Below are 26,502 nucleotides of genomic sequence, written 5' to 3'. Positions count from 1 at the left end.
TGTACTGAATAACAGCTAGCTTGCATAGCATCTTCAGGCTGGGACGTAAGTGTAAGATGTACTGCTCATGGAGTGTGTTCGTGCTTCGTGCAAAGATGATGACACGATCTTCCACAATGCAACATCTCATACTTACTTTCAGAGACGTACCTTTCCACTCGGATTTAACCTTCTTCCAGGAGAAGGTCCCTGGATGGAATTTCCACAGTTCATCGGGGGTTGTTTCATAACCACCAAATATGTACAGCTCTCCAGTGTAGGCAAAGGCTGAATGACCGTAGCGTCCTTCTGGAAGAAGCTGTGCAGAAGGCATGCTCAGCCAGCTGTTGGTCTCTGTGTCAAACACTCTGATTTTGTCCTGGTTCTCAAGTCCCCCAAATACAAACATTTTTTCCCCGATGATGGTGGCAGAGTGACTTGATGAAGCAGGTGACTGATTTCCTCTGGTGTTAATTAAAGACCAGACCATTGTGGCGGTGTCCAACTTGTACATGTCATTAGTGCGTCCAGCCGATTCTGTGTATCCTCCATGAACATACATGACCTGACCCAAGACACAGGCTGAGTGGCAGCACCTGGCCTCTGGAACAGTTCCACAAATCGTGGGTGTGAGCCATATGTGGGTGTCAACGTCAATGGCATAAAGCACGTTGCAGTAGTCCGTTTTCCAGTAGCTCCCCCAGATGTAGATGGTATCTTGTATCAATACTGCTGTGTGGCCCCTGCGCATGGGAGGAACCTCAAGGGGACGCTCTCCTCTTCGAGTTGTTACTGGGGGCAACGTCTTCCAGCATAAAGACACAGTGTTGAAGATGTGCACCCGAGTCTGATCACCGTGGCTCTTGTTCCTCTCACCTCCAAAGGAGTATAGCTTATGCCCCACCACCACGGGAGCAAGCCCATCGTACCCCGGTGCTCCATCCAGACAGGTCATCCGCTGCAACATTTCACAAGGAAATATCAGAGTAGACTGAACACATTGTGTGAGCGATGCCACTTATATTGGTACAGCTGCACTTATTGGCATGCAAAGCTTGGCCAATAAGTGAAGCCTAATAATAAGTGATAACTACTCAATAATACTGTGATGATAATTGCTCTATAATGAATCAATATTATTATTATCTCCACCAGGCAGAAGCCAAGAGGGTATCATGTTTTTGCCCCTGTCTGTCTGTCTGTCTGTCTGTCTGTCTGTCTGTCTGTCTGTCTGTCTGTCTGTGTGGGTGTCCGCAGCTAATCTTGCAAACTACTGGGCCGATCACCTTCAAGTTAGGCATATCATGATCTTTGGGATTTTCTTTCTTTTTTTCTTTTTACAGGTGAAAATGTTTCACATTGAACCCCGAAAACTCGTGAAAGGGATCCAAGCTATATGGTTTACGACTGTCTGCATTATACTTGTGGTGTGGCCATCCACTTCAGTAGAACGATTTTTAAAATGAAACATTTACGGTACGCTTCATGTTAAAGTTATTATTGCGTTGGGTGTGTGTTCCTAGATGATATATTTTAGTAGCCAACCAAGAAAACAGAGTAGCCAGCCACCATTACACACTGTACCCACTGGCAGTGTGTATCTAGGTCGTCCCTGCATGAGAAGGTTTTGAATTAATGATGTAATTTGGAGGCTTTACCCCTGAGCCACCCAGACATCACTGGTCTGTCCACAGTTTAACTGTTTGTTCACCCAGAACACAGGAGGAAATATAATGGATCGTTGTTGACAGTAGCACATTGGACAGTAGTCTACAGTTTAGGAATACACCAGTTAATGCACTGACCATTTCTAATTGTTTTAGTTTTTCTATGCGCACACACACATTTCAGTGCAGGAAAAGTCCTGATAGGTCTTTGATGTACAGTACATAGACCTGTGGTTCATGATATACATATATTGTAACTTTTGTTAAATGTATGTGTGTGTAATGTATGTATGTATGTATGTATGTGTGTGTGTGTGTGTGTGTGTGTGTGTGTGTGTGTGTGTGTGTGTGTGTGTGTGTGTGTGTGTGTGTGTGTGTGTGTGTGTGTGTGTGTGTGTGTGTGTGTGTGTGTGTGTGTGTGTGTGTGTGTGTGTGATAAACTACCCACAAAAGGTTAGGAAACGTAACTTGGGAGTCTTATATCAATACCAATTGGTATTGTTTTATACAGTTTTTATTGTTGATTAGTCACCTTTACAAAGAGGCACAGCTTGTTAGCTTCGGGCATTCGTGGAATGAGGAACACAGCCAAACATTTGGGTAGTAGTGCCCCCCAAAAGATGTGCCAAAATGGCCTGCAATACTGTTCTGCTGGTAGGCTATTTACCTTTGTTGCTTGGTGAATTGAATGAGTGCACTCTCCCACCCCACATGATGACAGACACCAGGGTCCTTCTACAGCACTGTCTCCCAAACACTGGGTCGTGACCCATTTGTGCGTCATGGAATTTTTTTTAATATATTATGGTTTGCGAGTAAATATCACTTAATTTTTTCTTTGTTTTCAACATTTTTTACATAAATGTTTCAAAACAAAAAACAGAAAACATAAAAACTAAATATTAAAACTTTTTTTTCAAAGTAACGTACTATTAAATACTAAATAATAAAAGGAATTCCATTAAAAAAAAGAAAAAGGGGGAAAAGGGGAAAAAAACGTAAGAAGTAGTCAAAATGTTCAATCTACAAGCCGATCTACAAGCTCACAACACGTGTTGTGATCTTGCAGATCGTCTATTTTCACCAGTCCGGGTCACAGGGACACGTGCATGAAATGTCTCTTTTGGGTCTGGAGATGAAAAAGTTTTGGGCGACCGCTGCCCTACAGGATGACAACGGAGTGTGATGGCTGCCAGACAGGCCAGCTGTTTGTCCTCCAGCACCCCAGACAGACAGACAGACAGACAGGCAGACAGACACTTCTGGATGGCCAAGGACGTGGGAACAGCAGAGCTCTGAGGAGGAGGCTGCTTGCTTGTTAACCCGTTTAGGCCTAGAATTATTTCATGCTTTAACTATTGAAAAACGGTGCCGCGCTGCGAGTTTGTAGATCTGCTGTTTTTGAAAAATCCAGATTTTTCAGAAGTGGATATATCTTTTTAAAACATTTGTAACTCAAATATTTGCTTCTGGGTGGTCCCTGGAACAACATATTTTAAGATTGGGGGGGGGGGGGGGGGGGGGGGGGTCAAATACATGTAATTTTGGGGATCCTTGACACGTTGCACAAATGCTCAAGATTTTTCCAAAAATAGCAGATATACAAGCTCACAGCGTGGCACTCGGTGCCGCGCTGTGAGCTTGTATATCTGCTATTTTTGAATAGCTAAAGCATAAAATAATGGTTAAAGTGGTTCAAATCTAAAGTGACACAGATATGATTTTGCGTTCAGGCCTAAAGTGCTTAATTACCGCGCGCTGATTAGCGCTGTCTGTCCAGCGCTCTAATGAAGAGAGATGAGGGGAGCGTGGAGAAGCTGCCGCCGCCGGGAGGCACAGAGAGAGAGAGAGGCCTGCTGCTATTCCTGGGCCTGTCACAATTATCACACCTGATCGCAATTATGGGAGATAACTTGCAATTATTCTCGCGCGAGTCGTCGGACTCGCTTCCCATTCGTCCGTATGAGTTAATCTGTTATTTGGCGTATCTACCCTTTGTGGTATTTTTGTTTTTCGGAGCCTAAAAACGGAAGTGTGATTCTTACAATTGAAATGTTAATTGCAATTTTCGTATGACAATTAATGGTGACAGGCTAGCTAGTTATTCACGTCGTCTTGTCTTTGGTTTTGGCTGGTTGTTGTCAACAGGCCAAACTTAGAAGTTAACTATGCATATCATCATGGGGCTGTTAAGTCTGACATCATTTTGTAGGCAGAGGAGAACCTTTCGGGCCAAAAGGCCCCAGCGCCCGTGAATCTTTTTACTTTTTTTACTATTTACTAATTTTTCTTCTCTTTATTGTTGAAAGGAAAGTGGTAGAATTATACTTTAGTCGTTATTTTTGTCTCGGATCTGTTGAAATACCGAGGGACAGATATTGATAATAAATCTGCTTGGAGGTCTGACTACAAAATGATGTCACGGCTTAAAAGCCCCATAGGCAGAAAGAAGCGACACTATGTAACTTAAATTCATACATTGTTATTTTGTATGATAATACAACATACCGTATACAATTGGGGTGGTTGTATTTTGCCTCCCTGCTCCTCTATTGAGACATTTAGAGGTCATGTCTCACCAGGACACAGGCTCTGACCAAAGATGTTACCTGATCGTCAATATTACATTTATCCCTGAGCAATGATAGAAATGCCAGCACTTGCGCAGGAACCTGAGTTCAAAGGGGTAGAAGAGGACAGTTATATAGTGCAGATTTAACTACACAAGTCATTATAGTTATTATAGTTAACTGCACATGCCATTTAGGGCATTCACCAAATATTCGAATATTCGAATATCAAAGTCACTATTCGACGTTGTTCACCGAAGTCGAATATTCGCTTATTTTTATGTTTTTTTTGTTTTCTCTTTAGAAAATATCTAGTTTATGAAGCTTGGCGAGATAGGAAGTCATAAGAATGAGTTGTGAAATTGTGAAAATAGCAGATCTACATGCTCACAACGCCTCACGTTGCGAGGCGTTGTGAGCATGTAGATTGGCTATTTTGACAATGTTCGCCTCTTGCTTACTTAATATTTGACAGTTTGGCCAGACCTGTCGAATATTCGACTATTCGAATACTTTGAGGTCGAATAATTCGAATACTAAAAATCACTATTCTTGAATGCCCTAATGCCATTATAGACAGAATTAACGTTATAGTACTTGTCCCGTCAGACTTGATTTCCATCCATCCATCCACCTTTCCAGATAAACTTTATTTTGCCGCGCTACTCCTCCCACAGTTTTGGTGGCACGCACTTGGGCCATTTGTCAAATCAACCGGCTTCACCATAAAAGTAGGGGTGCATTTTGCTAAGAGATATGTTATATATAGTTTAATTTATATCTATGCTGTCGGGCCGAAACCTCCTAACTCCAAAATGTTCAATATTATTTTAACCAACACACAGACGTAAAGGATGTTCAATAGCACATATATGGAAAAAAAGAGAGGGCCAATCGGGTGGAGTTAGCTGGTTTGGCAGAAAAAACTTTGGAGGTTTTGTCCCAAGCAGTTTTTACTACTTTCCATTGGTATATGGAGATGACTGACCTCATAGATGTCTGACATCATAGACCACCTGAGACTGACACAGTATGTCCATTTATGGGCATTCCAAGATATGAGTTTAATATTGAAGACATCAGGGGAATAAAAGGGACACGGACTGACCCAGAGATCTCCATATATGGCCATTCATTTATTAGTGAATTCATTTCCCCATTGACTTCAATGGGGGAAATTCAAATGGCAAAGCAGAATTCATTTGCAAGTGTGACTCCCGTCACGACAACCACACATCTTCTAGTTATAATGACAGATATAGTTGAAGTTAACTACACATGATGTCATCATAGGCAGAAAGAAGATAATAATACAATATTGTGAGAAAAGCAGTGTGAAACGAGCCGAGAACAGAGCACAGTGGAGAGGTCGTCGGTAGAGTGACGCTGTCCATAATTGATTTTGTAGTCTGATAGTCAGTTGATTGATGCTGTCTGTAATTAATTGTGTAGTGGGATAGTCAGTTGATTGATGCCGTCTGTGATTAATTGTGTCGTTAGTGGATTATTGAATCAAGGTGCACGTGTACAACTCTGTAACTCTGTAGACGACTCCGATCTGGCCATGCGTGCGTTTGAGAGTGTGAGTGTGTTGGCATCAAAATGTACTTAAAGTACCAAAAGAAAAAATCCAAAATATTTGAAACTATCACATCTACAAGCTCATAACACGTCGCAATGTGACACATTGTGAGCTTGTAGATCGGCTATTTTCAAATAGACAAGGTATACAATAGGGTGGTTTATGTTTTATAACATTATAATTTATACCTGCAAAGTAACTAAAGTTTTCATGTAGTGGATTAAAAGTACAATATTTGCCTCTGAGATGTAGTGGAGTAGAAGTAAAAGAACTGAAAATTGCAATTGGAAATACTCCAGTAAAGTAAAAGTACCTAAAACAAGTAGAGTAGGCTACTTGAATAAATGTACTTAGTTACTTTCCAACACTGGAATACTTCAGAGTGTTTCATAAGGATGTAACACTACCACACATTGACCATACGATGATCACGATAAGATCCACAATACCATATTTATCAACAATATTTAACTCTTATTGTGCCTATCCCGAACTAGTTCGGGATATTTATTAACGTCCTGGGTGCCTTTTCTTTTTTTTTTCTTTTTTTTTTGAGCGCCGGCCGTCATCTGTTTACACGGCCTGTGAGAGCGTCGCGCCGCCGATATTTACCATCCACTCCAATGCAATCCAGGATCTTTTGAGCTCATTTTCTCTGTTCCATGCATATCCATGAGGTGTGCAAGGTTTAATCACGGCTAAATTGCTGAAAATAGGGCTTCTAAAATGCTTGGTAGCCAATAGCTAACTTCAAGCTAACTTCATCCTGTTCCTGTACATGCACAAAGGAAAGTGTTCAGGCACGAAAAGGTGGCCTTGAAAGGGTTAAAATGAATGAATGACATAAATGATGTTACAAATGTTCACATATTGGCATGCACAGAATAGTGGTGCCATGGTCTAGGGCTGTCACAATTTTTACATAATCGTCTAATCACAATAATTGTACGTAATCGCAATTATTTTTCATTGTCATAATCGTTTCCATGTTGAAAAATAGTGAAAATAGCAGATCTACAAGCTCCACATCAAGCTTGTAGATCGGCTATTTCCACTATCAATGTTCTTTTTTTAAGTATAAGGTTGTCAAATTATGTCAGTAATTTCTTTGTATGTTTAGGTTATGTGTCTACCATGTGCAACTTGGCCTAAAAGCCAAACAGAAATGTAATTGTCAACTACACAAACCCAATTAAATCATTAATCACAATTATTTGAGTGACAATTAATCGTCATGTAAAATGTCATAATGGTGACAGCCCTACCATGGTCCATGTTAGTAATAAATGCACCCTGCTTAGCTTGGGTCTCTTGGTACAGAGCTGCAGCACTGTTTGACTAAAGCTAGGTTTGCTGCTAAGCTAAATGTCAAGGCTATGCTGCTCAGCCAACAACAACGGGTTAGACATTTCCTTAAATACCAAGTGATCGTGAGCTGGCCTAGAGGTCCAGGCACATACAACATAGGCTCTGATTCCTGACAGCGTGTCACGGGTTTGAGTCCCGATCCCGACAACCTTTTCTCCCTGTCTCTCTCCCCCCGTTGCCTGTCTATATCTCCACTGTATACTATCAATAAAGGCAGAAAAAGCCCCAAAACTATCCTAATAAAACAAGTGATCAGTGTGAGAGTTGCTACAAAGTAGAGGCAGGTTAATGTATTCTCATTACTCCTGTGCTGTTCTTTTACCTACCATTTATTTGGTGTTAATACTAAGGTAGATGTCCACGATGATTGTGACATTCCACAATAACGTTGGATAACATTCCACTACATCTGGCTTTGGGTGTATGTCCGTCTGTATGACATGAGCTTTGTGAGACGTTAGCTTAATGAAATTAACTCATAAAAGTCTAATAATTGCTGCAGAGGGGGATTGAACCCAAGCAACACCCACAGCGATTCAAACAGCGGTCAAAAAAATGATTTTCCCTTCCGGGTCAAACCTCCCAAAACCATGACAGCGAAATTCACACTGAATACCCAATAGCGCCTCCCCCCCATGGTCACATAAACATGTACGTTGTGTGTGTTTTTTTCAGGACTCTGTCCAGGAAGGCGTCATCACCAGAGACATCCACAGAACGTTCCCAGCTCACGACTACTTTAAAGAATCTGATGGTGACGGACAAGACTCGCTGTTCAAGATCTGCAAGGTGACACACCACGCACGCACGCACTCACGCACTCATGCATACGCACGCGCATGCACGCACACACACACACACACACACACACACACACACACACACACACTAGGGCATTCACCAAATATTCGAATATTCAAATATTCGAATATCAAAGTCACTATTCAACGTTGTTCACCGAAGTCGAATATTCTCTTATTTAATTTTTTTTCTTTCTCTGTAAAAAAGATATAGTTTATAAAGCTTGCCGAGATAGTAAGTCATAAGAATGAGTTGTCAATGCTCCTTGTGGATGAATTTGTTAATGCTCTATACCAGGGGTTCTCAAACCTTTTTAGGCTGTGACCCCCAAAATAAACATATTTGATCTGGGGACCCCCACCCTGACAAGCACTTGGAATTGTAGGTATTAATGTGACTCGGTTCCACAGATAAGTATTGTGAAAATAGCAGATCTACATGCTCACAACGCCTCGCAACGCGAGGCGTTGTGAGCATGTAGATCGGCTATTTTCACAATGTTTGCCTCTTGCTTACTTAATATTTGACAATTTGGCCAGTCCTGTTGAATATTTGACTACTTTGAGGTCGAATAATTCGAATACTAAAAACACACTATCCAAGTACCACCATAATATCTGATGTTAAAATACAGCTGCGTAGACTTACCCCTTCCTATTCTGTTTGAATTCATGGAGATTTAGCCAATCATTTCTTCGGACAGATTTAGTTTTCTAAGATCATCTATTAACGGTTACGTGTCATTCTCATTTCAGCACGGTTGGGGAGCCTATTTCAACCAGTTGCTTGGTCAGACAAACTACCTGTAGTATATAATAATATAAATATTCCACTCACTTATATATTTTTTCTTCTTTTTTGGGAGACTTCTCTGCATACCACCAGAGGGGAACTCAAGTACCACTAGTGGTACATGTACCACAGGTTGAGAACCACTGCTGTAGAGTAACATAAACACAACAGCCTTGGTGCACAATGTTTCTCTCACCTTTTGACCTCCCGCGAGTAAAGAACTGTCACATCGTAGAGATGAAACCGTGTTTTACCTCAACGCATAATAGACTCAATATATTCTAATAGAATACGGGAGGGGGAAAGCGAAGGGGACGGATGGAGGGAGATGAGGGAGATAGGAAAAGAGAGGATGACAGTGGGAGAGGTTAGTATGTAGGCCAGTGGGCAGACAGACGACTGCTGGTCATTTGTATGTAAATGTATGCAGATTGTGTGTTGCTGAGTGTGTGTGGACGCTGGGGATCGTGCACCTGCGATGTTGACAGCCTCACAGTGTTCAGTACACCGTTGCAGTGCATCGGCCTCCACTGTGCTTAACCACTCCAACCCTGTATGGCTGACTGGAGTCCCACAGGGACCTGTGCTGGTGTCTTGTTATGTTATTGTGGGGGTAGTGGTTTTATAACTGCGATATTATAGAATTTTTTCTTTGCTTGCTATTTGTTATGTCCATGAATTAAATACCGGGGACTTTAAACGTAAAAAAGACCATACAAAGGTCTTTTTTGGGATGTTCCTTTTAGGCAGGGTTTTTAACTGTACTTGTACTGTACTAAATTTCCATTGTATTGACTATACTCTCCATTTTTGTCTAATAAAATAATCAATCAATCAAAAATAGTTGTTTGTTGAAAAATCTCTCTCTCTCTCTCTCTCTCTCTCTCTCTCTCTCTGTCTCTGTCTCTCTCTCTCTCTCTCTCTCTCTCTCTCTCTCTCTCTCTCTCTCTCTGTCTCTGTCTCTCTCTCTCTCTCTCTCTCTCTCTCTCTCTCTCTCTGTCTCTGTCTCTCTCTCTCTCTCTCTCTCTCTCTCTCTCTCTCTCTCTCTGTCTCTGTCTCTGTCTCTCTCTCTCTCTCTCTCTCTCTCTGTCTCTGTCTCTGTCTCCTCTCTCTCTCTCTCTCTCTCTCTCTCTCTCTCTGTCTCTGTCTCTCTCTCTCTCCCTCTCTCTCTCCTCTCTCTCTGTCTCTGTCTCTCTCTCTCTCTCTCTCTCTCTCTCTCTGTCTCTGTCTCTCTCTCTCTCTCTCTCTCTCTCTCTGTCTCTGTTCTCTCTCTCTCTCTCTCTCTCTCTCTCTCTCTCTCTCTCTCTCTCTCTGTCTCTGTTTCTCTCTCTCTCTCTCTCTCTCTCTCTCTCTCTCTCTCTGTCTCTGTCTCTCTCTCTCTCTCTCTCTCTCTGTCTCTGTTTCTCTCTCTCTCTCTCTCTCTCTCTCTCTCTCTCTCTCTCTGTCTCTGTTTCTCTCTCTCTCTCTCTCTCTCTCTCTCTGTCTCTGTTTTCTCTCTCTCTCTCTCTCTCTCTCTCTCTCTCTCTCTCTCTCTCTGTCTCTGTCTCTGTCTCTCTCTCTCTCTCTCTCAGGCATACTCAGTCTATGATGAGGAGATTGGATATTGTCAGGGACAGTCTTTCCTGGCTGCTGTGCTGTTGCTGCATGTGAGTATTACCAGTGTGCCCATCATATCTTCACCTTACTGTCTTACGTCTTACTGATATTACCATCAGTAAGACGCCCTAAGGGCAAGAAGCTGAAACAACAGAGAATGACAAAATATGTCCACATACTGTATATAATCTTTTCTCTCATATTCAGACCTGGAGAAGGTCATTCATGCTTTCATTTCATCACGCATAGATTATTGTAACTCCCTGTATTCTGGTCTCAGCAAAAAAACAATCTCCCGTCTTCAACTAGTGCAAAATTCCGCAGCCAGATTATTGACCAACACCAGAAGACGTGACCACATTACACCTATCCTTGCCTCCCTTCACTGGCTGCCTGTAAGTTTTAGAATAGATTTTAAGATTTTATTGATTACTTTTAAAGCACTACATGGCCTAGCCCCCAGCTATATTGTTGATATGCTGGAGGACTATAACCCAGGGCGCAGCCTCAGGTCCTCAAACAAGGCTCTACTAAAAGTCCCAGAAACAAATCTTGTCACCATGGGTGACCGTGCTTTCTCGGTCCGGGCACCCAGGCTCTGGAATGCCCTGCCTGAGGCTCTAAGATTAGTTACGACACTGTATTCTTTTAAGACACAACTGAAAACTCACCTGTACACCAAGGCTTTTAATTAGCCTTTTATGTATTATGTTCTATTTTCTTTTATTATTTTATTTTACTTATTTTGTTTAGTTGTTTATCTTTTAAATGCTACTGTTTACTGTTGTCTTATCTCATTGAATTTTATTGCACTGTATTTTATTCTGCCATTGGAAAGCACTTTGTAACCTTGTTTTGAAAAGTGCTCTATAAATAAAGTTTATTATTATTATTATTATATTGGCATTCCCACATATGGGCTTATATTGATGACATCAGGGATCTACATATATGGGCATGAAAGGGACAAGGACGGAATTCATTTGCAAGTGTGACACGCGTTGTGACAATCACACTGGTTATCATCTCAGATATGGGACCGTCATGAACTGAAATAACGTGATGATAAACAGGTAGAGGTCTTCACGGGTCCAAAATGAACCCTGAACCCTAATGGGCCCCTGAAGTTTGTTGGTTTTTTTGAATGGTTCCCGAAAGTTTTTTCAAATGACATACGCGGACACAGATGGACCTGGTGAAATTGGTTCTGAGATCTGAGTCGACCAGGCATTCTTTTTGTAACGGTTAACAGACCCAACCTATTATTTTATAGACCCGAAAATGACGATCTAGCAGGCTAGATCGTTAGTTGTACTCCATAATGAATTACATAGCACCTATGCAGCCTACAATAAGAGACGATGACATTAAATTGCATTTTGTCACCTTGATGAATAGGGAATTCTATGGAGGTATATTTTGATGCACTGTCCTCTCTCACTGAACCGACAGCGTGCGCGGGTCCCCTGTGTGCTGCGCTGCAGTAACCTGACCCCAGGTCAGTGTGATCAGAGTAGCATTTCATGCTTTTCTCTACCGATCAGCGCTGAGCTCCCCCGGTCTTCTCGGATCCACTCGGTTATTATACATAATGTAAAACACACCTGAGGTCTGAGAAAATGGGTTTCGAGTCCCGTCGGGTGTTTTCGGAAACGGGGTGACCCGTTAAAGAGCTCTTACAAACAGGGACACAGCGGATGTCTGTTTTACAGCGAGGACCACTATGGAAATACGTTTTTTTAACCGTGTTCTTTTTATTGTCTCGTGTTGAGGATGAGAGGATATCCCTTACGGGTCCAATTTGGTTCCATTTGTAAACTCGCAGAGTTCACTTTCACTGCCCGTGACAAGTGTGTTCGTCAAATCGTCCGAGATCCACAGCGCTACAGATGAGCGCTCGTCAAAATGGTGTTTTCGGTGGTTTACGATAGTGGCCACTCTATCACACCCGTCAAGTGTTCCCAGGACTACAATTCCCATGATGGAATCGGAAATGACGTCATCGCCAAATCCTCCTTTCCGCCTTTCTGTTATGAAATTCGGAAAGAATTGACGTATCTCGGATTCTTCTCCCAGTTCGCTTTTAGTCAAAACAACCCTTTTTCTACAGACCATAACTAAACCACGGATGATCGCGGTTATACTTTTTTTTTGGTTTTAAGGAAAATTTGGTAAAATGGAGGTCCTTAGCATAATGCAGTGTTTCTCAAATGGGGGTACGCGGGGGTACTACAGGGGGTACAGGAGAAAATGGGAATATGTATTTTACTGTTATGGGTAATGACAAAACATTGACAGTCTTTGTGTGAACCTTCTCATCTGTAAATTGTAAAACCAAATTACATCAATAACTTAGACTAGTACAACTGTTATTGAATAGAAAGCAATGTTTATTTGCCATTATGCAGTTTTATTTTTGAACATATTGGCATAGGAACTGGACTTTTCATGAGCTTTCTCTAAGCAAAATGCTGTAGTCAGGCAAAGGGGGTACTTGGCTTCAGAAATCAGTATAAGGGGGTACTACAACCAAAAAGGTTTGAGAACCAGTGGCCTAATGCATATAAAACTGAGGGATAGAGGGTCCTTGAAATTCAAAGGTTTTAGAATCACTGGTTTAGCCTACGCAGAGATCCCATGTATTTATAGACTCGTGTCAGAATATTCACTTGGGTATTGGAGAATATAGATGAGCATATTATACTGTAGATGAGGAATTATTAGCATTTGAATACAAGATAATAAGTAAGCCTTGCCGAGCCATGAGGCCCATAGGGCAGTAGCCCATCTCCTGTTTCTGTAGCGTGAGGCAGCTTGATGTAAAATTACACCCCCTGGACATGAGGCTAGTATGTCACAGGGACTTACCCCCAATCCAACCCTGCACTGATGCTGAGTGCCAAGCACTCTTCTTCCACTGGGTCCCTGTTAAATAACTTATCGTAAACAACAACACCTTGTTTCGTATTCCCATTTGAGACACAATAATTGATCACAAAGAAATAAGACAGGAGAGTGAATCAGAGAGAGAGTAATCAGGCAGGTACAGTACAGATATAATGGTTCAAAGGTTCGTGCTCTCCCTCTGACAAATGGTGTTTTGACATGAGTATATGTATGGTCACGTGGTCAGTCCATGGATGACGTTTAACCAGTTCATAGGATGTTTCCGAGAATCGTGGCAAAGAGTTCATTGTAATCCAGACCTGGGCATTGTGCGGCCCAGGGGCCGTATGCGGCCCTTTGGTTCACTCTGACCAACCCGTGTAGGGTTAATGGCAATTTACAAAATTACAAATTACACATTTTCAAATTTTACCTCGTGCATGGACTAAAGTTGCATTTCTTTTATTTTGACGTTTTTTATTCACGTACATATGGACGCAATGCGTACATCAGCATGTGTGCGTGACTATTGTATCGTTGTCTCAATAACAAGCAGGTGGTCAGAACTGGTCACTCGTCAAGACGACCTGCCTTACCTTACCCATCAAAAATCGCCAAAGTGGCAAAAAAAAGAAAAGTCGATGCCAAATGCCGGGTTTTCAACAAAAAATGGACTGCTAAGTATTTATTTACTGAAGTTGGAAGTATTTATTTACTGAAGTTGGAGGTAAAGCCGTGTGTTTAGTTTGTGGGGAGCACATCTTGCGGGGAGCACTGCCTTTTGGCTTGGCCCTCCACAATATGTTCTGTTGTTCATGAGGCCCAAAGATGTCCTTCGCTAGTGTCGGCAAGACACCAGTTGTCCCAACCTGAGCCTTATAAACCATTGTAATTGTCATTGTTTTAGGGACAGGCTCCAGACAGTTGATAAGGTAGAGTTCAGTTCCACCAGACAGTGACCTGGCCTTGTGGGTGCTTTGCACTGAATTCCACAGAGCCAGGGTTGTAATCTGGACATGGCATTAGCATGGCAACAGTGAAACACAGTCACAAGTTCCATATTAATTGATAAAACAAATATTGATATTAACCCATTTAGAACGGGTACACATTATAGTGTATTATTATTTTATGCTTTAACTATTGAAAAATAGCAGATATACAAGCTCACAGCGCGGCACCGAGTGCCGCGCTGCGAGCTTGTACATCTGCCATTTTTGAAAAATCGTGAAAATTATAATTTTCCCAATTCTATGTGTGTCTTTTGATTGATGAAGATTTTTTTGAAAAACCTATGTTTCTGTGTCAGCAATCTGGCCAGCCATCGTCAAAGAAAAGGTCCTTTTCACTTAACTGGAGCTCAGTTTCTGTTCTTGAGAGACTACTATGTCAGTGGTTCTCAAACCTTTTCATGTGAAGGACCCCCAAAATTATATGTGTTTGGCCACGGACCCGCATCTAAAAATATTTAGTTCCAGGGACCACCTAGAAGCAACATTTGAGTTACAAACATTCGCTTTGAAAATACATTTATTCAAAGATTTGCACACATTTTCACGATTTCAAAAATAGCAGATCTACAAGCTCACAGCTCGGCACTCGGTGCCGCGCTGTGAGCTTGTATATCTGCAATTTTTCACTAGTTAAAGCATTCAATAATTCTAGGCCTAAATGGGTTAATTGATAAAACAAATATTGATATTAACTATAAACAAAACAAATTATCTATCAGTCCCATTTTTCAAAGTCTTTGGTATGACCTGGCCAGGGATCGAACCCTGACCTCCCAGTCTCAGGGCGGACACTCTAACCACAAGGCCATCTGAGCTGGTGAATTTGAATACAATGGCCGTGCCTATTTTCACCCCAATTAAGACCCTTTTTTTCCACCCTCGGGCCGTTTATGTGAGTCAGAGACAGAGTAGGCACATAGAAAATACAGCTGGGGGGGCGGACTGCTCGTGGAGAGATGAATCTGTTGTTGTTGCATAGCGTTGTCGTGTATTTAGTTTATTACAAAGGCAAAACAAGAACAATGGTAATTATAAAGGTAGCAGATCCATAATCCACAGCTTGTAGAGCTGCTACTTTTGAATTTGAATCCTGAACAGTAACTTTTGGGCATATGAGGTTTCCACTTGACAGAGACAATATGATGTGTTTATGGCTGCAACTAGTTTCTTAGCGATTATTAAATAGATATTTTTTTTTTAATATAATTTGATTAATACCGGTAATTGAGAAGTGTTTTTATTTTATATCATCGATTCAACGCAAGAAATTACTTATGTCCTGTTTTATACTTTGTTGTAGCACTAAAATAGCCGATCTACTGAGCTCACAACATGGCACGATGCGACCGTTGTGAGCTTGTCAATCGCTTGTTTTCAAAAATTTATTTTATTCAAATAGATATACAGTATTTATATTTTTTTGTCAATAATCGATTGCTTTCAATAAGCATGGCAGCCCTACTTTACAGTACAAATACATGATCCTAAGATCATGACCACCATCCTAGGCACACCCTTTATTGACACTAAGCTAAATCCTTTTGTCATAGCAACACCACATCAAACACAAATACAGAGATACAAACAATAAGGTAAAATCTGGAGATAAGCGACCGTCAGGTCGCATACACAAACTTTAGAAGGGACATGGGACAGATCCATGTTAATGACATGACTTTAGAGATACTGTGTACCACTTTGCGTGATTTTAGGCCCAAATCTGTAGGAGCGGTGTCCAAAAATGTGTCTTGCAAGAATTGGCCTCATGGTGGCGCTAGAAGAGGGCCATGTGAGAAATGAGGGGTTTGGCATCGATCGGGGCAACGGTGGCAGAGATATGAGTAGGGGAAGCGTGTGACGTGACAGACTGACTGACAGTCAGTAACTGCGACCTGACAGTCGCAATAAGGTAGCAAATTTAAGATCAGATGAAAAAGAATATATATAAATATAGGCATGAGTATTGTGTATAATATATCACCACTAGTGACAGATTGTACATGATTTACACCTAGAAACGAATAAGATTATGAAGAGGAAAAAAAAACATTATTTCTTTCTTCACCAGACGCCTCCTACATCAAGACAAGAGAAAGAACTGCTGATAGTCTGTGCGCGCGTGTGCGTGTGTGTGTGTGTGTGTGTGTGTGTGTGTGTGTGTGTGTGTGTGTGTGTGTGTGTGTGCGCGCGTGCGCAGAGTGTGTGTGTGTGTGCGCGCGCAGAGTGTGTGTGTGTGTGCGCGCGCAGAGTGTGTGTGTGGGTGTTGAAGGATGAAGCAGAATGATGAATAGAGCCCATATTCCCACTTTGAAATGACCTTGGATGATAGAGACAGACAGAGAGGGTGGGGGGGGGGGGGTGTAGAGAGGTGGAGGGTAGTTTGTATAATGTCCAACACAAAGACAGCAGCCAGGACAGACATATAGAGTGGTGCAAAGTAACTAAGTACATTTACTTAAGTAATATACTGAAGTACACTATTGAGGTATGTGCACTTTACTTGGGTATTTCCAATTGCCAATACTTTTACTTCTACGCCACTACATCTCGGATCCAAATATTGTACTTCTACTCCACTACATTTATTTGAAAACTTTAGTTACGAGATACTTTGCAGATATACATTATAATATTATAAAACATACATAAACCACTTTAGCCCTATTTTATACCTTGGATATTTGAAAATCTGACAGCTCACGACGCGTCACATCGCGACGTGTTGTTGTGAGCTTGTAGATCGTCTATCTTCAAACATTTTGCACTTTTACTTTTGCTACTTTAAGTACATTTTGATGCCAACACTCTCATACTTTGACTCGAGTAATTGTTGGACTTCTACAGTATTGATACTTTTACTTAAGTAAAACATGTGAGTGCTTTTTCAACCACTTTTTCAACCGTCTGTTAAAAGTGCCCTCTCCAGACCATGTATGCAGTTTTTTCTATACGGCGAAAGAAACACAAATGCCCCTCTTTCCATGCCATACCTGAAGGCAGCATTCAATAGAATTGCCTTGTCCAAACTCTCCTGAACTTGAATCGTAGCAGCTTATGTTGAAAGAATTGCCCTCTCTGTGTAGAAATCCAGTATTGACTTGGTTATGCTTAGTTCAGTGTGGTTTCACACACCAAAAAATAGCTGACCTCCAAGCTCACAACGCTTCGCGCTGCGACGCGTTGTGAGCTTGGAGGTCTGCTATTTTTGGTGCTTCCACCAAAAGGCCCTTTTGGAAATTTCAGCCCCTGCCTCTCCAACATTCTCTGCACGTAAATGGTAAATGGTGAATTTATATAGCGCTTTTTATCCAAGGTGCTTTACAGAGATTGTGCATTACATTCACCCATTCACGCACACATTCATACACCGATGGCGGAGGAAACCATGCAAGGCACCAACCTACTCACTGGGAGCAATTAACTCAGGGGGAGCCCGGATTCGAACTGGGAACCCTTCGGGAACCCTTCGTGCTCTAATAACGGTTTCTCTACCCCTGAGCTATGCACGTCCCTGGTGCAGGCTATAGAGGTGGTATGAATATTAACCACTTGTATGCGTGTTCACCACTAGCATCAATACAAACCGCAACATGTCCTTGAAGCCTTATCAGCTACAATGACTGTGAGTCACCATGGTGAAGAGTGAGAGAGAAAAAAATAAATTAACATTTAAATGCTTGGTATGAAAAGAACAGGGTACAACTGGCTGACAGAAATAATTAGTTTTCCCCCCACGCATTTTCTTATTTTATTTAAACTGGTGGTTCTCAAAGTAGGGTCCGGGGACCCCCCGGGGATCTTGAGAGCAGCAGTGGCTCAGGGGTAGAGAAACCGGCATTAGAACACAGAGGGTTCCCAAAGTAACCTGACTTTCGCCAGATGGTTTGCAGCATTGCGTATGCCTGCATAACGCTCTGCTTTACCATCTGGGCTCGGTCCAGCACAACCGATGTAAGGGGCGGGCCATTTTTTCAAATTCTAAAGCAGGTGATTGGATATGGCCGTGCCAACTCCAACCACTCATATTGGCCTGTCTGCATGACGTTGCACCCAGAATCCGCCTCCTGGGTTTCCACGTGGTCTGCAATCAGACTCTATTGGCTCAGAGCCGCTCAGAGCCCGCCCATAGCTGCCGCTGATTGGTCCGGCCCGGGACTTTACGAGTGTTATCAACTGTGCTGGAGCGAGCCCAGATGGTAAAGCAATGCATAAGCAATGCTGCCACCATCTGGCGAAAGTCAGGTTATTCCCAAAGGGTTCCCAGTTTGATCCCGGGTGAAAAAAAACACAACCTGCTCACATATTAGGAGGGTGTCAGGAGTCACCAGAAAAAAGGACAGGTGTTTTCATTAAATCTATCATGGTTAAAATGGAGTTTGAAGTTGCAATGGGTTTGTATGCGTCAAAAACTCGAAATGTTGCTTGGGTACCATGTTTTTCAGATTCAGCACCCTTGAATTATGTACAATGGCCTGGTTCCCCACTTTACCCCCAAATGCCTCTAACCTCCTTATAAAAGGAGCATTTGACTAATTGGTGTATGAATGTGTTTGTGTGTGAATGTGAATGGGTGAATTTAATGCTCAATCTCTGTAAAGCGCCTTAGATAAAAGTGCTTCACAAATCCACCATTTACCATTTTGAGGAGGTTCCAGTCTCCAACATTTGTTAACACGGCATCATGATCATTTTAACCCCTTTATCCATTATGTTGGCTATTCAAAAAGAGGCAAAATTCTTGGAGATACACAAGCTTGCAGTGCTTAACTTTGTGCTGCGCTGCGAGCTTCTACATCTGCTATTTTTTTTTTTTTACATTTTTGAATAATCTTGAAAAGGTAAAATACATATCTTTTCTTCTGGGGCTCCCTGTCACTAAACATTTTCAGATGGGGATTTTAATCTTGCACTCGTCTCTTTAAAAACATTTCCCTTAATAAAGTTGGTTCCTAAAAGTCACTTTTTGTAAAGTGACTTTGGGTACAGAATAACACTATGTAAATCTGAGCTATTATTAGTATTATTAATATTAAAACACAGCAGCAAGCAGACATGATGTGTAGAGAGGAGAGTGGAAATGCTGAAACAAAAACCTCATGCATTGTGCTGTGTCACTATGCCATTGAAGCACTGAACATTGTGGCATTAGTAAGGTGCTGTGAGACACACACACACACACACACACACACACACACACACACACACACACACACACACACACACACACACACACAACCGCAACAGACTTTTTAGCACTTAAACACTTGCAACCTGGCACTTGGGCAAATCATTAGGCAAAACCATTCGAAAGTTCTAAGCCTGAGTCGTTCAGTCAATGTGTTCAAGTTAAATCAGGGGTTCTCAAACTTTTCGATCTCCATATTATTAGCGAACTTTTTTTGGCGACCCTACAGCAGTATTGTATGTACCATGTACATCTATGGGAGAGTGTTTTCTGCTGGTGTTTCAGTCAGAGTGTATCGGAAATGTGCACTGGGCACGTGCTCAGTTTAGTGAGTGCCTAAACCCAACCCTAATTCTAACCCTAACTTCAGTAAAACTATGCCTAAACCCAACCCTAACCCTAACCCTAACCTCAGTAAAACTATGCCTAAAACCGGTGCGCATTTCCGAACGCACCCTTTGATACACTCTAACTGAAACACCAGCAGAAAACACTCTCCCGTACATCTATACCCTCTCGCTCTCTGAGTAACAAAAACACCCACAATGGCTCTTTTTTTTTTACATAATTCCTAATTAAATGGTCTTTGAACAGGTAAATCAGTGTGTGTGTTCTGTGTTTCTGCTTCTCCTTCTGTGTTGGAGGCAGAGAGTGTTGTGACCGTCCTCTTCATGTGTCGCTTTAAAGAGGGGGTGCCATAGTTTTGTCCCTTTTCTGTTTTGTATGTGTCTATGGAGTTAACATTACTCTAATAGACCTAGGTGTGGTTATAATATGCAGATATGTTTTCCCTGTGTGTTTTTGTTTACTTCCTGAGCAGGTAGCTGTGGCCACATAAAAACATAATTTTAACACTTTCTGTACACTTAAAAAAAAAATCTTCCTCCAAGTATACTCATAATACCTGATAATTATGTTGTAGGAGGGAAAAACAATCACGGCACAGTGTCTTTAACTCTATGGTTGGTGGCGACGACCTCCCTTTTTTGTACTGTTTCTTGATAACAAACATTATTTTTCTTCTTTTTTTGGTTGACAATACGCAACCCCAACGGCACCTTCCCATAGTTTGGGAACCGCTGCGTTAAATCATTCTTTTTTACTGTGCGTTTGCTGATACCGGAATGTGTTGGGGAGTTGAGGTATTACATTTTGTATAACACGGTTCTATTGTGAAAATAGCAGATCTACATGCTCACATCAACGGCATTGTGAGCATGTAGATCTGCTATTTTCAAAATTTCGGCCTCTAATATTTGACAATTTGGCCAATGTTTAATTTGTCATTTTATAGGTATTAAAAAGTCCCTAAAGTGTCACTTTAGAAATGTGCATATACCCTCTATACACTTAAACTTTATGTTGGTTTGGTTACTGTTGAGTGAGAAAACGATGTTGCACATCATCTGGGGACCCCACCAAATAATCTGGGGACCCCCTTGGGGGTACCGCCCCAAAGTTTGAGAACCACTGGGTTAGATCACCTCCGTGCAAGAGTTGTACAATTGTGTGTTTACATTATGGTTGTGTGTTGCATGGTTTCTCCAGATGCCAGAGGAGCAGGCGTTCTGTGTGCTGGTGAAGATCATGTACGACTACGGCCTCAGAGATCTGTACAGGAACAACTTTGAGGACCTCCACTGTAAGTTCTACCAGCTGGAGAGACTGCTGCAGGTACGTAACTTCCCCGTGGACTCAGTCGCCACCGGCATGTCGTGCACCCAAAATAGCCGATCTGCAAGCTCGCGTAATCCGCACCATCAGAAAGTTGAACCTTTATAAGGACGTGCCCAAAACAGAGACACCAGGTTGAAATTAAGCAATGTCACACAATAAGCTAAAAATATATACAAATTAAGCAAAAAATACTTCAACTCACTTCTTGCGTAGCCGCTTAGCATAGTGTTGGGACAGCAGCCAGCACACTGGGCACAGCTGATTTGTTTTGTTGATTAGACTAGTATAGTGCCCTAATGCTCGTCATCATCATCACGGGTAGATGGCTATTTCAACCAGATTGCTTCGTCGGAACTACCTGTTTACTGTCAATATTCCAGGATGACCTCCCACTTGGGTAATGACGCCCCCTGGCGATCATTCAGAGAAACTACTTCAGCTCCCGTACTAACGTAGGTAGGAAGGGCCTGTCACTCAAACCGGAGTGACCCGCCTCCAGGCTATATAAGCCCCCGGAGGCGGAAGTAACATCCTCTTTTCACTCTCTGCGATATCACATTCAGATAAGTTGAAACTCAGCCTTGTATTATTATTCTTCGCGCATTAGCCTAAAGCGGTGGCATTAGGAGTCGCCCACGGGCGAGTGTTGAATTAACCCGTACTTAAGAATACTTATTCTTGTTCCGTCCTAAATCGACGGTTATTTCCTTTTATAACAAAGGATTATTACTGCTTGTTCAGGCCTCCGCCGAAGCAAGCGTGGCATAGCATTAGCCGTTAGCTTGTTAGCTCGTCTGCTATTGTTAACGTTAGCTACACTGCTTACCGCTTGTTCAGGCCCTGCCCGAATCAAGCGTGGCCTAGCCTTAGCCGTTAGCTTGTTAGCTCGTCTGCTTCTGGTTAACTCTATCTACAGTGCTTCGCCATGGATCCTCTGGCCTTCCTGCCGAGGCAATGTCCAGGCTGTCCAGGACTCATCGACGGACAGGATCTTCACCATCTCTGTGTCGGCTGCATGGGCGTTGCACACGCCTTCTCTGCACTGAGTCCTCAGGGGAGAGCAGGACCTTTCTGTGACTGCTGCGTGGCCTACGACCACGATGTACTGATACACCGGTTCTTCCTGGCCAGGGCAGGCCTCGGGGCCTGCGCTCCACCAGGTGGGTCCACTGCTCTCAACCCCACAGCCCAGTCTTTCCTTCCCCAGGCGGCCCGCACCGTTGGTCAAGGTGCGGCGCTGCCTTCCGGAGACCCGCTTGACAACCAGCGCGCCATTCCAAGTCAAGATGGCGCCGTGCTACTTGAGACACCGCCTGCCGCGCAACCGACCGCAGCTAGCTCCACTGTCACTGGAGCTGGCGGGTCTGGTGAAGTCGCCGCTAAGAAGGCGACCAAGAAGGCTAACACCCAGACGAAATCTCCGGTAGCCTTTTCCCCTTCGGGCGCGGTGCCCAAAAAGAAACGCTTGGATGTGACCGTCGGGGACGTCCCCCTCGACGTGAGCATCACCAAAACAGTCCAGACCTTCAGGCGAGAGTCGGACCTGAGCTCCGGTCAGAGCGAGGGTTCTGGTTCTGAATACTCTGGATACACGGCCGAGGAGGAGGAGGACTCCGTCGAGGACGAGGGTTCTCGACTCACGGTCACTGTGAAAGGTAATGCCCCTGCGGATCCAGCACGTCAACTGGACGCCGCAGGGAGCTCCCAGGCCTCCTCAGGCACCACTGCCCCTCCACCCGCCAGTCAAGCGAGTGAAGCGGGAGCAGAGGACGTCGATTCTGCAGCAGAAATGCTGGATCATCTCACAGTCTACATGAGAGCTCTGGCCAGAGTTGGAGAGGAGTTGCCACCTCCTCTCCCCTCTGAAGAGGCCGAGGATGATGATGAAATGCCCGGGCAGGAGCCTTCGGTTCCCGCCCCGTATGTCCTCTCCAGGCTGCCGCTGGTGAAAGGTTTCACCAAGGCCCTCCATTCCTCATGGAAGACACATAAAGACCCCAGGAAGCTGCCTTTTTCTGTGCTGGATTTGGTGGGCGGTGCGGAGGCAGGCATGTCCACCTGCCCTAACCTGGACCACCTGTTGGCACAATCTTTTCTGAGTTCCGTCAGACCCCAGTACAAAGATGTAGGCACGGCTAAAAACGGGACGTTTGTTGGCCCCGTCGGCACCAACCCGCCGGGGTTCACTGTCCTGGAGGACAAGCTGCAGTCGGACAGGGCTCGTAACGCCTACCGGTCCGCTGCTCTGGCCGCTAAGGACCTAAATCTGATCCAGCTCTTGCTCGCTTCCACCAAGGACCTGGTCAAAGGTCTGCCCACGGGGGAGCACACAGCTGAACTGAACACTCTATTTGACATCATGCTGAAGGTCAATTGGCATGCGGTTAAGTGGATGGGCAGGTCCATGGACTACAACCTCCAGTCTGAGAGAGCCCGCTGGCTCGACTATGTCGACCTCGAGCCTAAGAGGGACGTGGGCGAGAAGCCTCTAGGTCCTCGCGGGGAGATGTACAAGTCTCTCATAAACATGGAGAACAGTCCCACCACCCTCATGGGTGGGGGCTTGGAGCTGCTGCAGGGTAGAGTTACCTTCTTCAAGGCGGCTAAGGACATCGTCGAGTCCACCACAGTGCCACAGGATGAACCGCAGCAAGCTAGGAGGACGTCCCGCTCCTCCCGCGCCAAGGAAAGGGGCCGCTCTGCTTCTTTTAAGAAGCACTCGTCTTCCTCCAGGGGAGCCTCTGCAGCCAGGGCGCCTGACAGGCCCCGCAGCAAGGCTGTGGTTCCCGAGCGCGCTCAGCCGCGCCGCCCGTCCAAGGATGGCAGGCAGCAGTCTTCATACCGCGGTGGCCGCGGTAGGGGACAGCGCAAATGACACTCTGAAGAGGGGAATTGTGCTGGGGCGGGGGTCCGAGGTGTCTCTCGGTCCCCCTCCCCCCAAACGAGGGCGTTTTTTCGGTACCCCGTGTCGGGGAAATGAAAATGTTAATTTTGATGCCTCCTGTGTCGGCAATAAACATGTTGAAAGAACAAAGTCTGTCTCTGTCCAACTCTCTCGCACTAGCACAGACGACCCCATCGTGCATGCCTCCTGTAGTAATGATGAAGTCCTGTCAGGACTCGATAATCAATCACAGGTTTTATCAGAAACCAGTAATGTTAATGTCAAACAATTATGTGGTTCCTCAAGCGCGCGAGTGGGATATCCCTCGCGTCGACAATATGAATCCTTTATGCATGCCTCCTGTAAGAATGATGGAGTCCCGTCAGGACTCTTTAATCAGTCAGAGGTTTTATCAACAACCAGTAATGTTAACGTCAAACAATTATATGGTTCCTCATGCGCGCGAGTGGATTTTCCCTCGCGTGAGCGATGCTATGAATTTAACCTTGAGTCAGAAATTCTGTCGGCCTACTATGAGCCCGGGTCAAGGGACAAGCATAAAGGCCTTAGAGCAGGTATTAAACGTAAAAGTTCCTCTCCTGTCAGGGGAGAATGCTTTAGTTGTGGGCGAGTCTGTTTATCAGTCGAATCGCTTTGCTCTTCCTGTCGCTCTATCGAGCCAAAACCGAACGCTTCCGGTTTCACCGGATACGGATTCGCTAGCTCCCCGCTTCCGGTCCGGCCGCAAAAGAGCTCCGCTAGTCAAGCGGTACAATCGGAAGGTGTTCCCACCTTGCGGCCTATTGAACCCCTGCGCTCCGCATCCGGGTGTTCCGGATACGGATACGCAGGTTCCCCACTTCCGGTCCCGCCGCAAAATAGCTCCGCTAGTCAAGCGGTACAACCAGAAGGTGTTTCCGCCATGCGGCCTATTGAACCCTTGCGCTCCGCATCCGGTCGTTCCGGATACGGATACGCAGGTTCCCCACTTCCGGTCCGGCCGCCAAAAAAGCTCCGCCGTCACGGAAGCACAGTGGTGGGGTTTCTCTCGCTCAAAACACGCTGGCACGCTGTGCGCGCCAATGGAAGTTATGCAACCCGAGCCATTGGGTATTTCGAACGATAACCAGGGGTTACAGGTTACAGTTCGCAGACATACCCCCGCTTTCGAGCAGGGTTATTCATACCAGAGCACGTGGTTTAAAAGCAAGTCTTTTGAGAGAAGAGATCAGCTCTTTGCTAAGCAAGGGTGCTATAGTGGAGCTGGACAGGACCCAATCCCGCATGGGATTTTGGAGCCGTTATTTCCTGGTGCCCAAAAAGGGGGGGGGGCTACGTCCCATCCTGGACCTAAAGGCACTAAACGTGTACCTGAAGAAGTACGTTTTCAGGATGCTAACAGTACCCACCATGTTACGGTCGGTCAGGCAAGGGGATTTCCACTGTTCAGTGGATCTGAAGGATGCTTATCAGCACGTCCAGATTTATCCCCCACACAGGAAATTCCTTCGGTTCGCCTTCGAGGGTCGCCTGTACGAGTATACAGTACTCCCTTTCGGTCTGTCACTGAGCCCGAGGGTTTTCGTGAAAGTGACCGAAGCAGCCATCGCCCCGCTGAGACGGCAGGGCGTCAGGTTGGCGACGTACATAGACGATTGGATGATTTCAGCGAGCTCCGCCCACGAAGTGGCGCGTCACACACAAGTGGTTTTGGCTCACCTGAAGGCCTTAGGTTTCATAGTCAACCACGGCAAGAGCATGCTGACTCCAGCAAGTCGTCTTACATTCATTGGGGTCCTTCTGGACTCATCCGACATGTCGGCCCGTCTCTCAGAGGAGAGGGTGGACAGGTTTCGGGAATGTCTCGACTCCTTTCAAGTGGGCCAGGAGGTCACTTACAGGAGTTGCATGGTACTGACGGGAATGATGGCTTCCGCAGTACATCTGTTGCGTTTGGGCAGGTTTCATATGAGACCTTTTCAAAGATGGATGTTATCACTCGGGATCCCGCCCTCCTTGAAGTACAAGAAGGTTACGGTTTCCCCTTCCTGCGCGATCGCCCTGTCTCCGTGGCTGGTGGAGGGGTTCCTCACCAGCGGAGTCTCGATTGGCGAGGTGGTTTCCCACAAGTCGATCACGACAGACGCCAGTCTCAGTGGATGGGGAGCCACTTTCGAGGGGCGCACAGCGCAGGGGCTTTGGCCTCTGGAGATGAGGGGTCGTCACATCAACTATTTGGAGTTGATGGCTATACTCCTGGCGCTCAAGCATTTCGAGCCTTGGATTTTGCATTGTCACGTCCTGGTCAGGACAGACAATACGACGGCCATGTTTTATGTCAACAAACAGGGGGGCCTGTCGTCGTTGCCACTGGACCGTCTGGCTCGAGAATTGACGGTTTGGTGCTTGTCGCGCCTCAAGTCGATCAGGGCCTCACACGTCCCAGGTCTCCTCAACAGCGGAGCAGATCTCCTGTCCAGGGGAGGTCCTCGCTACGAGGAT

General features: G+C 44.5%; 1 protein-coding gene across 1 annotated transcript in view; it reads left to right on the top strand.

Moving 5' to 3' along the window:
• The window catches only part of rabgap1l (RAB GTPase activating protein 1-like), a 173,974-nt gene that overhangs the window by 88,715 nt on the left and 58,757 nt on the right, over positions 1-26,502 (top strand). Inside the window, exons 14-16 of the mRNA XM_080731086.1 lie at positions 7,842-7,955; positions 10,331-10,405; positions 20,988-21,113. Of these exons, the coding sequence (XP_080587212.1) occupies positions 7,842-7,955; positions 10,331-10,405; positions 20,988-21,113 (315 nt within the window). The remainder of the gene's footprint in view (positions 1-7,841; positions 7,956-10,330; positions 10,406-20,987; positions 21,114-26,502) is intronic.

This window comes from Nannobrachium achirus (assembly GCF_963921795.1).
Source record: "Nannobrachium achirus genome assembly, chromosome: 1".
NCBI lineage: Eukaryota > Metazoa > Chordata > Actinopteri > Myctophiformes > Myctophidae > Nannobrachium > Nannobrachium achirus.
This window is presented reverse-complemented; position numbering and strand designations above follow the sequence as displayed.